Source organism: Anas acuta, chromosome 9 (assembly GCF_963932015.1).
Source record: "Anas acuta chromosome 9, bAnaAcu1.1, whole genome shotgun sequence".
Classification (NCBI taxonomy): domain Eukaryota; kingdom Metazoa; phylum Chordata; class Aves; order Anseriformes; family Anatidae; genus Anas; species Anas acuta.
Genome location: NC_088987.1, coordinates 21928714 through 21944191, shown reverse-complemented (window position 1 = coordinate 21944191; position 15478 = coordinate 21928714). Strand labels below are relative to the sequence as shown.

At 38.5% G+C, this 15478-nt stretch overlaps 1 protein-coding gene across 16 annotated transcripts in view; it reads left to right on the top strand.

The window, feature by feature from the left end:
• The window catches only part of DOCK10 (dedicator of cytokinesis 10), a 148026-nt gene that overhangs the window by 86761 nt on the left and 45787 nt on the right, over positions 1–15478 (top strand). For 15 of the 16 annotated variants that reach the window (XM_068691437.1, XM_068691436.1, XM_068691444.1 and 12 more), the window contains exons 15-23: positions 4131–4253; positions 5504–5583; positions 9082–9269; positions 9879–9944; positions 10636–10728; positions 12362–12485; positions 12636–12757; positions 13410–13496; positions 14044–14136. In XM_068691437.1, the coding sequence (XP_068547538.1) occupies positions 4131–4253; positions 5504–5583; positions 9082–9269; positions 9879–9944; positions 10636–10728; positions 12362–12485; positions 12636–12757; positions 13410–13496; positions 14044–14136 (976 nt within the window). The remainder of the gene's footprint in view (positions 1–4130; positions 4254–5503; positions 5584–9081; positions 9270–9878; positions 9945–10635; positions 10729–12361; positions 12486–12635; positions 12758–13409; positions 13497–14043; positions 14137–15478) is intronic. The other variant, XM_068691432.1, reaches the window with a different exon arrangement.

The window sequence follows — 15478 nt, the reverse complement described above, 5'->3', positions numbered from 1 at the left end:
TGCCCCTAAACGTGTAGGTGAAAGCTTATGTTTTAGAACATGATGTCTAGATGGCAAAGGAGAAAGCACACACCAAGGTATGGCTGCTTGAAGAGTCATTTATTTTTATTGACATAAATTTTTGTCAATATCCAGTAGGAACAGGAAAAGTATGTGCATGCACAGGGGAAAGGCAGATAATGTGTTTTGATCTGTCATAGCAAACTCAGGGATGTTCATTAATATTTACTGGTTCTGTGTAGCCAAAGGACTGTTCAAAATGATATTGATGGGTGTCTCTTGGTTTGACAGGGCTACTTTTAGCATGTAATGGATGGTGTGATGGCAAGGGGTGCAGGCTGGGCATCAGACTCGAGGATTTTTTATTAACTCTGTCCTGGCTGACTGGTGGTGGTGGCTGTGCCATTAATGATACGTCCCCTAAGTCAGTCATTATTTGTGTGTGTTCATGCCTCAATGCGGTGGGTATTGGATACCTGGGAGCCTGAGTATTCCTCAGCCTTCCACTGTTAGTCTGTTATTTTCCTCAGAAAACAAGACTGAAAAGACCTTTACATCATATGTTTGTCTAACCAATATTTCTGGCTGTGATTTCCCAAATAGAAATGGGAATACATGTTAGTGGTGCTAGCAAATGCACAACAATTCAACATTTTTCAGACTTACTGTGTGTGCATTAGGCAGGGGGTGTGCACATGAGCAGAGGATGTACCAGGGATCTGTGGACATCCCTCAGCTCCCGCAGGCAGGATTTCTGAATGGCACCCCAACGCAGTGCTTCACTGCCCTTAACATTAAAAAGCTTTCCTTCCCTCTGTAGAATTAACCACAGAAAATATACTCAGGTGTACTTATCAGCTCTTAAACCTTTTCATGATTAATCATAGCATGGTGGTGAGATAACATAATTTAAAAATCATTGTCCACCACACACTAAGTGTGTGAATTTGCTGGTACCAGTGGAGTTGCACAAGGAACTTATTTAGTCCATTGGGTCAAATTCAGCCATCGTTTATATCTGTTTATGTATTAACATTACTCAGGACTCTGGTAAAATCCAAGTATAATTTGGCCCTATAAAATCTATTTCTATTTTCATAGCTTGAAAAAAGAAATTTCCACAGGATGCTATCATACTACAGGGAAAAAATGGTTTGGCTATGATAAATAGCAAAACCGTGGGTTTGGAAATGTGTTTTCCAGTTAGTTCATTCTGGCATTAGCCACACTCCTGTTTTTCTGTGGAAATTTTCCTCCTTAAAGCAATAGCAGATGGTCACAATGTGATTTTTACGTATACATTTAGCGAGCCAAAATCTGGCAGTTGAGTATTGTGCAAGTGACTGACAATCTTAATTATCTTTTGTGGCATTCAGTTTGTTAGCATTGTTCAGGAGGATGACTCAGGGTTCCTCCCTGATTTCTTGCTGGTGCTGGTGTGCTCTGGTGTCTGTACGCTCTCAGGTATAATTACATTATATGTCAGAATTACAGGGTGTCAAATCCATCTTCCCGTCTCATATTCCTGCCAGAACTGCCAAAGTTTGCAAATATGTGCCTGATCTACATATTGTAGACGTGGGGAAACTTCATTCACAGAGATTAGTTTTTACACTCTTTCTCTTCAAACCTTCCCCACCCTCATAAACGTGTTTTAGAGCCTAGTGTTTGGATCCTTCAGTGGTGTGCACAGCTGCAGGTTAGGTTCTCAGCTGGTGCAGGTTGGCATCACTGAAGTTAGTGAGGCTGTGCTCCTTTACAGTAGCTACAAACCTCACGCTGCTTCCCTAACCCTGAGGCTGAGCAATTTTTCCACAGATTGTTAGCTACTACTAAAAATATGTTTCGGTGTTAAATGATGAGCACTGTATAGGTTATCTGCATTTAAAGAATTGTAATTGTGGACTATCGGCTAACTATATCACAACAGTAGAATCATAGAAACATTTAAAATACTGAATAAGCATCTCATTTTCTTTAATGCAAACCAATACATACTTTTCCCTGAACTAATCTTTCAAATTTCTTCAGGATTTTAGTTCTGTGAAATTTTTCTTACGGAAGTCCACCTAATAAATAAATAGCAGGCAGTAAGGAATCATTAATACATTAGATAAGTATTGGACTTCTGGACTATTGAAATGTTTTATTATGTTTCCTTTGGTTTTACTTGTCAGTTGTCACCCTACAATGCCTTCAGTGTGTGCACTGTGCGATGAAGCTCTCTTGCTCCATCAGTGCCCAGCAACCCAAAAGGATGTAGTGATACATGGCAGTGTGGTTACTTAACTGCAGGTGTAAAACACAGGATACTTGCAGCTCTGACAATTCTTCAGCTTTAGTGAGGCCAGGAGCATGGAGATACTGTATAGTTTTGCTAGCAGAAAGCACTCTAACTCTTCCCTGAAGGCACAAAACATACCTGTTCGTAGGAGTTAGCTTCTTTTTAGTGGGTGTCTAAATTGCACCTGTAGAAGCAAGAGCTCTTGGAGTAAGCTACTTCCAGCACAGACTTGGTTCTTTTGGCACTGTGAACTTCCCCAGCCCTGTTTTGGTAAGTGCCTCCATGCCCCCACGTGCTGAGCAGTGTTTAGCCTGGACTGGATTTAGTTCATGGGATCCTGCAGAGGCTGGGTTTGCTCAGCAATCCCCACGCAGAGCCCAGTGCCATGGCCAAAACCGCTTACTGAATGGTTTGGTCCACTCTGTTTGGAGAGGAAGGAAGCAATGCTGAGCCCAAAAAATATAATAATGTCACCGATGTTGTAATAATTATTAAGTATTTTTTCTTTTTTCCAACAGCAGTTTAATAGGCTTTGTGAAGTAAGTGGTGGCTGCCAGAAATTGGGTCCGTTTTCTCCCTAATAACTTAAGATTTTTGTCAGTGCATACTGGTATGGACCTTATTCCCTGTAATTCTTGGAGGCAAAAGTCTGATAGAAGAGGGCTGATTATTCTCTAGTTACACAGAAATGAAATAATAGTGTTTTTCTCAGTTAATTAATTTAGGACATGGTGCATTTATACTCATCCTTGGGATCCTCTTCCAAAAGTTTACTCTATTATTTTGCGTCTGGCAACAATTTGTGCTGGCATCAATTCCTCTTCTCGTTGGCAGTGGAACAGAGAAGTAAATTAAAGAAGAAAGATTGGCCAAATGATTCATAGAGCTGCACTTAGCATCAAGAACATTTTACTTTTGTTAAGCAATGTTTTTGCATACAACAGTTGAATCCAAGGTTCATTAATTTGGATAGCTGTTACATTATCCAGTCCAGCCAGTGTGCATGTGACCCTTGGGACTATACAAAGGGCGCTGGAATGTCTTAATTAAATCCTGCAAGTGTCAATGAGCAGGGATGGAAATATCTGAGCACGTTTTTCTGTGCACACAGCAGCTGATACTTATTGTTCCCAGATATAAAAGGATATCCTTTCTTTTTCCATCTCGTTTGTCACTTTGTAGCTGGTTCACCAAAAATGTAGTTGATGCTCCACGAACTAGTTTTGTGAAGGAAAGTTAAGCTGCAGTGTGTTGGTATCATGCTTCTGGAGGACACAGAACAGAGTTAATGCATAGGAAAACTCATTAGAGGTCTCTACACTGGTTCTGTAAAAGCATACACTTCTTTACATGATCTAATGGTTGGGATTTGATGTCTTGCTAAAATTTGTATTATTTAAAATTATCAGTAGGGGGTGAGGTAGTGAGTGGGTTCTAGATAGGTTCTGTATACTTGAGCTTTGTCAACTGAGAGCTACAGAAAAAAAAGGAGCAGGATGGGATGGGTGGGTGCTGAACTTAATGATGGTCTTTACTAGCATTAAAATGCTGAAACTCTGAGCTGTCAGCAGTTCTGCTACACCTAAGGTGAGTGGGGACTGTTTGCATAGTGTAAGATCTTAAGTCTTTGCAGGACTGGGGCTGTGCATGCAAATAAGCTGAAACTCTCTGTGCATCTACAAATACACAGCTCAGAAGAGCTTTCTTGTGTGAAGCTCTGCGGGCATCCCAGGAATTTGTGGAAGAGTTCAGGTCATGTCATTATTAAAACATTACATGACAATTTCAAATGTTCAAATGCATATGGGTGAGTGTTTATAAACATGCTATTTTTCTTTCTTTATAGACCAGTGTTCAGAGATAATCAGGGAAATGTCGACAGAGACTCACGATTCTCACCTTTATTCAGGCAAGAAAGTAATAAGATTTCCATGGAAGATTTGATTAAGCTAATAGCAGAATACAGAAGGTAAGGAACAGATTTTAATTTGGTTTGAGAAGGTATAAAAGCCTTATAAAGCTGCACAGAATAATTTTCACAGCTCTTTTCGTCATTTAGCACAGTGTGCCAAAGTAGCCATATTAAATTAGTGTTTTTCACATTAGTCCAACATCTGCCAAAGACTGCTTTAGGTTAGAAATTCCAGGAAAACTGGAAAGTCATTTGGCACGTTAATGAATTGTATTGTAACCTAAAGATAGTGGTTCCTTAAATTAGCTTCTATCAGGGGAAATGCAGGTAAAGTAGCCAACAAGAGAACACTCTTTTTTTTTTTTTTTTTAAAAAAAAAAAAAAAGCTTTCTTTAATGGTTTCTCTAACTCTTGCTTTTGTTTGTTTGAGTCTCCATGACAAACTGCAGAGTGAACACTGGAAGGAAAAAACTTCTCCAAATGCCTGACAGTGTGTAAATTAGTGAATAGCTGTTTGGCTGAATGTTCTTTCATACAGGTGTAAATCAGATTAACTCTAGAGCAGAGACTTTGTTTTTACCAGATGAGTGACATGAGAATTAAACCTTGAATTTCTTCCTGTGCCTTCTACACCAAATGCACCTAGAAATAAATTAATATAATTATTTTTTTCCATTTCCATTTATATGAAATCAGATCATAAAAAGATTAAAGTATTACAGGGATTGGATCAGTCCCTTAATCTCTTCTATTACTGTTACTAGTCAGTAAACTTCATGGACATTCATGATATAATAAGAGCTGCCCCTGCTGGTTTTGTCTGTCTGAAACATCTAGATAAAAGCAATTTAGTTCTGGCATGTCTCAAGTTCCTTGGGCACAAGGAGTGTGTCTTGGTCCCTTTTCAGCACGGCACTTGCAGAAGCCATGATGCTGTGAGTTCCTTTTGTCTCAGTGGTCACACAATTCCTTTTAAAGAACGTTTGATTCAGATTGTAGAAAGAAAAAGTGGGTAAGTTAAATCTTGTAAGGTTCATCATTACTTCATCAGTTTCTTCCTCTTTTATAAGTGTGACATTGCGTCAAAGAGAAGGCATGAGAAAGAATGAGGCCAAGAAAAAAAAAGACATTTCTTCCCTGATGTTGCATTTGTTTTGAGTCTAACTGCTAATAGTTGTATGATAAAGTGTTTAATAAGGATTTATGTCTTAAGTCAGGGTTTGGTTTTCATTTCAGCTTAATTTCTGTTTTGGGTCTTATCTCCCCTCTTCTAATTTTCTAAAATGTTTCTATTTCTGTCATTGCAGAGCAGAGAAGATTAGCAAAATACAGACCATACCTGGCAGTTTGGAGATCGCAGTTGATTGTGTTCCTTTGGAACATCCAAGTATGATTCCACTATATAATTAATCATTATTATTAAATAAGAAATTGTCATACGTTTTCTAACATCCTGTTGTAATGAGACACAAATGAGAGACATTCTGGTAGAATTGTCCATCGTTGTGCAGAAAAATATATACATTTTTTGGGGAAGGGATCGTTCCTGAACTCTTTTTTTCATTTAATTGCACCATTCTTTTCCTCCTGCAACTACCCCAGCATACAGTACAGAGCACAACATGTTGCCTCCACATGTGATGAAAGTACAGGGACCACTTTTTGGTCTCTGAGGGATTAGGCCAAAGACCTGACTGGGCTTCTGTAGCCAGAGGTTAAGAGCCTGGCAATGTTGATGTGGACTGTGATGCACATATCTTCTGGGAATCAGCATGTGATTACCAGCAGGTTTCAGGAATGCAGAGCAGATGGAGGGCTTCACTCAGAGGCAATTCTGGCATCAATACAACAAACACTAGTGTGGGTACTCCTAATTGAATCCTTTTTAAATTTTTTATTTCAACAGCTACAGTTCTGTGACCTACAACTGCAAAAAGCTCAGAACTATCTGAGTTAATTAAGTTTAAGAGTCACTTTTATTCTGATGTCGATACGTTCGTAGGCCCTCTTGTTTAGCTCAGAAACAAGCAGAGCAACTGCTCAGGATCAAAATGGAGATGATTCCTCAGGGATGTAGATAAAATATGTTCTGTGTAGATAAAATATGTTCTATATTAGTTGATGTTAAAATGTGTGATCTTCACATATTTTATACCATCTTCGTATGGTATTAGATTTAAAAAATTGTTTCACTAACATTTCAAAAGATATTTTTATGTTTGGAATTTAAAGAAATTGATAAGAGTAGGGGCAAAAAAAAAAAAAAAAAAAAAAAGGCAAAAGGGTCCAAAACAGCTTGGTCCTTTTATTTTTACGTGACTCGGTACACTGTGGCCAAGTGAAGGTCTGGTTTTAGAAGGTATTTGCTGCTAAGTTGCCCAGTAAGTGTGGAAAGTCAGTGAAAATTCCCTCACTCTTAACAGTAACAGCTTACAGATTTCTTTGGCACCACAAGATTTTGTCTTACTCTGAGTCAGGCTATAAAATAATTTTAAAACTGTTAGAGAAAAGTTACATGCTGTAGGATGTTTTAAAACCTCTGTGAAAACTCTTCTTGATTTCAGTCAGCTCTGAAGGAAGCCCCTGTAACAGCAGTAAGCAGTTCTGTTGTAACACCTCCTTCCCACTGAAAATAAAGTCTTGCTTAGCTAGTGCTAAAATCTTTTTTTGCCAAGAAGAGTTAAGGAAAAGGAAGTTGGCTGCAGATCTTCTTGAGAAGCTGCTGTATGATTGTGTCTCTGGGGACCGACACTGCTCTGCTTCACATTACCATCAATTTGCATTAGACAACTGCAGTAGATCCTTGCTTTTATAAGACTTCATTTGCTATAGCTACGAAGAGCTGTAGTTGGGGGTATACCAGGAGATGTTGTCTGACAGTGTTTAAGCTGATAGACAACTATTAGCTTTGCTGCTCCATGAGAGGGGAAAAAAAAATGTGTATGTCTAGCAAAGGGAAAGAGAGAAAACAGCTTTCTGAAGCTTTCACCTGTGCTGCCTGATCCCTGCTTGTTGTCCAAGCTCTGGAGCTGGCAGCAGGGCAGCAGCCACGTCCCCTGCTTTGCCCCCCACCCAAAGCACAGGTTAAAACCCAGAGCTGGGAGGCTCCATTCATGTGCAGGGCAATCACGGGGAAGTGCAGGTGGCCTTGCAGCCAAGAGCCAATGTGGCTGGAAGCAAACTGGGCTGTTGCCTCTGCATAAGTGTCTGTGAAATGTGAGGCAGAGAGACCTGACCTTCACAACTGACTCCACAAGGCTTGCTTTTCTCCAGGCGGTTTCTTGCTGTTGTTGCTGTCTCTTCTGAAGAGAGCAGAGAGAGCCTGTAGAGTGCATCTGAGCTGCTGGTATTGAAAAGCTTCCTGGTTGCTATATCGTCCCTTTTTGTGTTCGGTTCAACATTATTTCCCCACGAATTTTCCATGGGCTACGAGAAGCGCAGTGTGTTGAGCACGCAGCAAGATTTCTGCAAACAGGCCTTAGATGTGCATGCTAATCCTTGTGTCAGCCCCAGGATTTCTCTAATGAGAGTCAAGGCTAATGATGTTCAAAACCAGACACAGTCAGAATGCTTATAAATCTAATTTGAGGGGCAGTTGGCTAAAAATGAAGACATAACACATCCTTTTCTTTTCAGATATGTTGCCTGAGCCTTGTCCAGACAGTGGGAAGCTGTTTAGCCTTTGATCTTAGCTTTGTGTAGGCCAAGGCCAGTGAGCAGTCCCCAGGTACCGGGAAACTTCATAGCGGAAGAGCAAACACTCAGAAGTTCATGTGTGACCCTAAGTGTCCCCACTGACCAACAGAGGAGTTTGTGAGATCACTTGCTGTGCCCTGTTGCTGGAGCTAGGGAGAATAAGCATTCCCAAGGGTTCTTTACAGCCATCAGTGGTCCCTTCTGGCTGACGAGTGCAAGTGATTTAATTCAGCAGTTCCCTTTCACTGCTGCTAATTTTGTTTGGGAAAAACAGAAGTTTTCATGGATCTTCCCAGTTGAATTCAGGAGCTGTGTCTGTTGGCTGGGTGTACCAGTGAACTGGGCAGGTGTGTGTTTCAGTGGGCAGTGGGCTGGGAAGAAAGTTTTCCATGTCTGTTTGAAACAAAACAAACCAGCCTGCTACAGCTGGAACAGAGACACTTCTCCCCTTGCCTCTTTGGTCTCCCGAAGACCTGTGCAATCCTGAAAGCAGCAATTTCTTCTTGTGTTAGTTTTGAAGGAAGTAAAATGGAAAATATCATATATGAGAAATAACCATCTTCTTTCAACTTCCTCTCAACATTTTTAATTTTTTTTTCCAGTGTGTTACTGTAGGGTTCAAGGAAAGAATTTTGATGAAATGTCTCTCTAATTTAATGGTACAGACATACAGAGAATCTGTGATCTTTGGCTGTGACTGCTGTCTGGGTGATAATGTTTATTTTCACCTTCTGTTTCTTGATCTGGTTTCAGTCATCTCAACTGAACCATGTATTCAATCTAGTTCTGCAATACTTGTTTCTTCATTTGGTTTACTATGTCATTAGATGATAGAAAAGATTAAATGAGATATTGGGCAGTAAAATTAATTAAAAACAGCATCACATATTCATAACTTACTTAGTTGAAACTGAGCGTGCCAGTGGTGCTGTTATGCTGTCAAGCATCTTCAATTACTGTGTATGTCAAAAGTTTTTTAGTGTTGTACTGTTTAATTTCAGTGAGATAAACCATTTGAGGATGGTGGATTGTAATTCCGGATTTATGTGAATGCAGCTTACAGCAGGGTTTGATCTGTTCCATCTCAATGTGTTGTATTCTTAGTAGTAAGACTAAGTATGTGACTTAAGATTGTGTGTAAAGAAACTTAGTAAGTGATGCTTTTCTTTTCTTTTCTTTTCTTTTGAAGACTGTGTAACTTCATCCTTTATTCCAATCAAGCCGTTTAATGACATAAAGGAACATCAACCTACCGTGGAAGTTGAGGAGTTTGTGCAGGAATCAACAAAATATTCTCGGCCTTACAGAGTATACAAGAACCAAATATACATATATCCAAAACACCTTAAGTATGACAGCCAAAAATACTTCAGCAAGGTACAGTATATGATGATCAATTCAGGCCAGCATTGAGTAGATATGTATTACACGAGCTGTCTCATTGGAATGAAGGAGAGGAAAATGGCAATGCAAAGCACTTTTTTTGTTGTAGTTTTTGCAGTCATAAAACATTGGTACAATTTTAATGAGATAACATGCGGATTAATTTTAAGTTTTATCAGTGCATCATAGAATGGCTTGGGTGGGAAGGGACCTTAAAGATAATCTAGGTCCTACCCCCAGATCAAAGAGAGAACATGGGATTAGCTTTTTCACAATCTTGATGCAGATGAAATGATTTGTTTTGCTTAAATGAAGTTGGAGTACTGATTGCATTTGTATGCTGAGTGAAGATTAATTAAAGACAAAATGCAGGTAAGTGATGGTCGCTCTATAATCTACTTCTACACAGTTGGTTTGAGGCCTGGCTAGTGTTTAGCCACTTCTTGATTGAAATAGTATTTCTAGCGATAGCACAGTGGCAAGAAGGTGTTTCAAATTTACGCTTCTTCTAGATTTTGAAAAGAGTAAACTACTCATATTTGGCCTGTATTTTTATGGCTATCCTAATTCTCATCTGAGCGTTAATATATTCCTATTTTTCAGGCACGGAATATAACAGTGTGCATTGAATTTAAAAGCTCTGATGAAGAAGGAGCAAAGCCACTGAAGGTGAGCCATAAGAACAATGTTTCTGACATTACTTATAAAACCCAAGAATGGAGACTATACTAACCTATAACAATTAAACTTACCATTTTTACAATGCAACTTAGGGCAAGAGTGGTCTAAAATTCACCATTTACCCCAGATTTCTCGCTGAGCTTAGGATGCTTCATAAAAAAGAACGAGGCAGAAAACTTTAAACATAACTCTTAACTGCTACTGACCATGGACTATCACGTATTATTGTTGTTGTGTAGTTTCCCCACCAATAAAGCTGTCATCACTCAATATTCAAGAGCCTCTGTACTAGACTGTGCCAGCAAGGGGATTGTTAACAGTTGTAGCTTTTGCAACACTGAAAAATCAGTAAAGGCATTACATTGTATATTGAATTGGGTAAAGATGAAATAGCTTTTGTAAAGCTTTTTGCAGAAAACTATGAAGTCAGTAACAGCAAGAAAGAAGCCTAAGGAATGCATTGCTTAGTAAATTCAGGGTAATTTTCCTGGATCAATGGACTTTTCCTGGAAATGTGTATAAAAAATAATTTGTAAGCACTTTAAATATTTCTTTGAATATTTAAGTAATTATCAATCTTTCATGATATTGTTTTCAATGCACATGCATATTAGATATACCAGGACTATTATCATCAGCAAAATTTGACAATGTAATTAAAGTATGTTACTTTTATCAGTGCATTTATGGGAAGCCAGGCGGACCATTATTTACAACGGCAGCCTACACCGCTGTGCTACATCATTCCCAGAATCCTGATTTCTATGATGAGGTCAGTCTGCTTTTTTTAAATGTCTGACAATATCACATGTTTGCCAATGAGACAGAAAAATATGTAAAGAATGCTTGTTACGCGTTTCTGTGTACCTGGATGGAATTACATTACGTAGATCTACATGCATTCTCACTTTTTTTTTTTTATATCAACTCAGTGAGTCTTTCCTCTTCTAAGATGTTCTGAGTACAGTTAAGATGCTGTAGAATTAATTAGAAATAGTGTAGCTCTTTAAAATTTAAAATGCACGTCTGGATGACCTTAAGGACCTAGATGTATCTCTGAATTTAGTGGAAACAGTAAACACCATGATGAAGGGTGGAGGCAAGTGTCAGGACAAACCCCTCTCACAAATACAAGATTTGTGTTGGGACATTTTTGTTGATTCAGTGGTCTGAACAGAATATACAGTGCTGTGCAGAGGCTGCAGAAAGTAGCTTAGCTCATGATTTGGAGGTTGCAGTTCTAGAATAGAGTTCGTACATTGGCCTTTGCCAAATGCTAGATGAACATCTTTCCACCATGCATTTTTACATTTCACCAACACCAACTGTGATTTCCTAGGCTTTCTGCAAGTGAACTCAACTTCACCCTTTCACTGACCAGTGTGTTTGATGGCTTGCTAATGCCATGAGTCTCTTCTAGATTTTCTACTATGGCTTCTGGCTACTGATAATGCTGGCAAACAAAACTATTAGTTAACCAGCATTTTCCAAACTACTTGATTTTGGAAAAACTTCAAAAAATGAAAATTTTCTTTGATAAAATATCAAGAGAAAAATCAGCAGGTAAAAGCGCAACTTAGTCCTAAGTGTTCCTATTATTAGTCAGGAAAACAGCAAGTGCAGTTTTGAAAATAATGTAGAATGTTATCCAAAAAGTTGTCTTAATCTCCCTGTCTGCATGTCCATTTCATATCTATATTTATGGTATTAGATTCTTACCCATAAGCTGATTTAACACTGGAAGCATTTACTAACAATTTCTAAGCCTTACTTTAAGCATAGGATCAGCATGGATAAGCATTATCGCAGTTCAGAAGGGCAAAGTGTCTTTTTCATTAGTTCCTATGGTAACGTGTTTTGATTGCTTTGTATATTTATTCCAATAGGTTAATAATACTTCAGCCCAAATCTATAGGGATTTGTGGATGACATGATATGAGATTTAAGACTGACCAGAAATCCTAAATAGAAGTTGATTTTCATGTCAGCTATGAAATGATCCTGAATAAAATAAGAGATTTTGTTTTAGTTTTGAGTTTGATTGTCCTGAAAATAAGAGAACAGTGATGGCTATTTATGTCTGCTAATCACTTGTAAGCAGGGTCTTTGACTTCTTAATTCTGTGCTTTTTCATCATCTGCTTTTTCATCATAAATGCAAATATTCATTCACAAGAAAGAGAGGAAAGAAGCTGGTTAAGTAAAAATGAGAGATAATCATCTTCAGCAACTTCCTTAAGAGAACATCTATTACCAAGGTAGCAACAGCACCACACAAATATTTGCTGGTAAAGTCAGGCTGTACTTAGACCTCTGTGTAGAGAGATGTCACTCATTTAGACCATCTCTGATGCCTGGTTTAATCGATATTTAAACTAAAGTGAGGTGTAACATTTTACATTTCAGGTGAAAATTGAACTTCCCACTCAACTCCATAAGAAACACCACATTCTGTTTTCATTTTATCATGTCACCTGTGACATAAATGCAAAAGCTAATGCCAAAAAGAAAGAGGCTCTGGAAACACCAGGTACCTGTAGCAGAATTACTTTTAATAATAAATATAAATAATGTACATTCGAATAAGGATTTCAGAATTTCTGGCTGGATGTTATTGTCTTCCTTTGAACTTGAGGAACTTGTTTTCCAAAGTGCCATATTGATTTGTTCTTGTGCGCAGTGGGATACGCGTGGCTTCCTTTGTTGAAAGATGCCCAGCTAGCTTCCCAGGAACACAACGTGCCAGTAGCAAGCAGTCTGCCTCCCAATTACTTAAGCCTTCAAGAACCTACAAGTGGCAAGGTATTAATTCGTACTTTTATGTTGTTCAAATGGCACAGAGCACTTGTATTTTACATGGGATCGGATTTACATTTTTACTTATCTGAAAGTGTAAATGGTAACAGGGCATCTATTTTAGAAAGTTCATGTTAATAGTATCAAGCATATAAATGAATATCTGTAACACTGGGCTGTGAGCCATATGATGTTGACTCAGGAGTATATATGGGAAAAGGGCATTTTATAACCGTGTCTTCTACAGTATTATACCTAACGTCTCCAAAACTTGAGAGAGCAATCAGAACTCTTTAGAAACTCAGGCCACAAGACATTCATTATCCAGTTGACATGACCCACAATCATGATTCATTCTCCACCATTGTTGTATGATACCACTTTTTTCCACTGATCCCATCCTGTTAGGGTTATTTGTGCCTCTATGTGTTTGTTTTAACATTGTCAAGAGAATAGGGTAGGACAGTGACCTGGTCCCTTAAATGATAACGTTCATGGTCTCATGCTGAAAAGTTGGTTTGTATGGCATAGTTCTCTGTTTCTGAAAGCACAATAGCTAGCACAGTTCACACACAAACCCTGTGCAAAGCTACGCAGTAAAAAAGTGGTGCAGACTTGAATAAGTAGGAAAAGATATATTTTGTTTTTGTTTTTATAGCAGATCGGCTGTGATGTAAAATGGGTAGATAGTGGGAAGCCACTTTTCAAAGTGTCTACTTTTGTTGTATCTACAGTAAATACTCAGGTAAGCTGAATTTCCTCTTATCTGTTACCTGCTTACAAGCAAAAAGTGTTGAAGTCTGAAAGTTGCTTTCTCTCAAATCTTGTAGGAATATGTTTCTTTAACATTTAGAGGTTATTTAAATATAGAATGGCAAAATTACAAAGATGGAATACACGTTTTAAGGAAAAATATAAATTACTTAATATTGTGCCAAAATAAAAATCATGGAATGTCAGTTTAAACAGCAAGAAAATAAATTGCGAGCACTGCGGGAAAAAGTATCTGGCCATTGAAATCCCTAGGTTGTGAGGAAGAGACTAATTGCTCACAATACAGGAAAAAAAGTTTGGTCAAAGAACCTAGAAATATTTGGGTATATATTAGGCTATATACAACGGCCAATGGACTGGGCTAGGTAAATTGATCTGTCTTTCCATGTCTTATGTCTGAGGTGATAGTTACCCAAGTGTGTTCTTCGGTATCACAGGAGATTGTTATAACCAATTTATGGATTTGAATTCCAAGACTTTCTATAATATGTTAACGTGAACATTTGTTTATCATTTAGGATCCATACCTGAATAACTTTTTCCATCAGTGCCAAGAAAGGGAAAAGGATTTCTCTCAGCCTCCTACCTCAAACTTTATCAATTCTTGTAAGGTAAAGTAATCTGCAGCACAGAGTTGTGCTATAAAATTGTAATTAGGGCTTTCTCTCAACTGATCCATCACTGCACAATTCTAAGCGTGGCATAGACTTGCCAGGAGACAATGGGTCCATGACAACTCCAGTTAGACTTCCTTGGTGTGACAGATGTAATACTGGTCACAGAGATGTTTCCCATCCCCTCTCTCATTTAGAGCACAGCTTCATCTGCCTCAGTTCCACTCTGGATAATCCAGCCTATGTCAAGCCTCAGTTCCCATTAAAGAGCAGTGAAACGCTGTGCTGTTTCTTGAGGACTGTCCAAAAAATGAGCGTGGCCTGTTGAGCTGCAGTGTTCCTGCTAGTCCTCTGTTGCCCTAGATGTACAATGTGATCACCTCCTGCTTGTTTCCAGATTTTCACTCAAAAATAACCGGTTGCTATTCAAAGGGGCTGTTTTTGGTACTTTGCATGTACAAATCAAGGGTACTAGTTGCCTGCCAAGTTCTGAAAACAGTAAGAGCAAACCCTTTCTGCAAAGTTGAAATGAATAAGCAAGAATAGCATTAAATGCATCTGTATTCAATCGAGGTCAAAAACTGAGAAAGCAGGGGCAAAGCAAGCAGCATAGAAGAGCAGCAGGTAAACGAAGGGCCATGACACTTTACTCATGAATGGCAAAATTCAGTTAGCACTTTGCAGTCTGCTTATTGAACTTTAAGAGGAGGAGAAGCGAGAAGACTAGGGTGACCGTGACTTTAATTTTGCACTATTAGCTCTGAAACTTAGTACATGACTTGTATTTATTATTTTTCCTTGTAGCGGTGTGTGAAATCTAATAGCTGTTTGGGGATTTAGATGTTACCTTCATGTATGTGCTTTTCCCCTTTCCTTTGTCACTATGTTTTCCTGTTTCCACATACCTTCAGCAGATTTTATAAAGATGCTTGTGAATTTTGCTTTAATAAGCAAATGATACATTCCAATAAATTATGGCCCCAGTTCTCTGGGCAAAGCCTTAAAGGTGACTACTGATTTGGTTGATGGGTGCAGGTAGACCTGATGGGGTATTTAACACTGCCAGTTAGTGCTGGTTGATTTAACAAGATGATTAAGGAATGTTTTCAGAAATCAAAGCATCAGGGCTATTTATAGGGGATACATCTACTGAATGAAAGCCTTAATTGTGAATTTTTGGGAAGCTGTTGAGCATATTGGACAAAATTTGGGAATCCATAAAAGCTTCAGAATTTTCTAGATAGTACGTTGGTTATCTAAATAACCAGCATTGCGCTGTTCATTATTTACTGTTTGTAGTTACACCTTTTAAAGAGATTTTACTGATTTTATTAGAAAA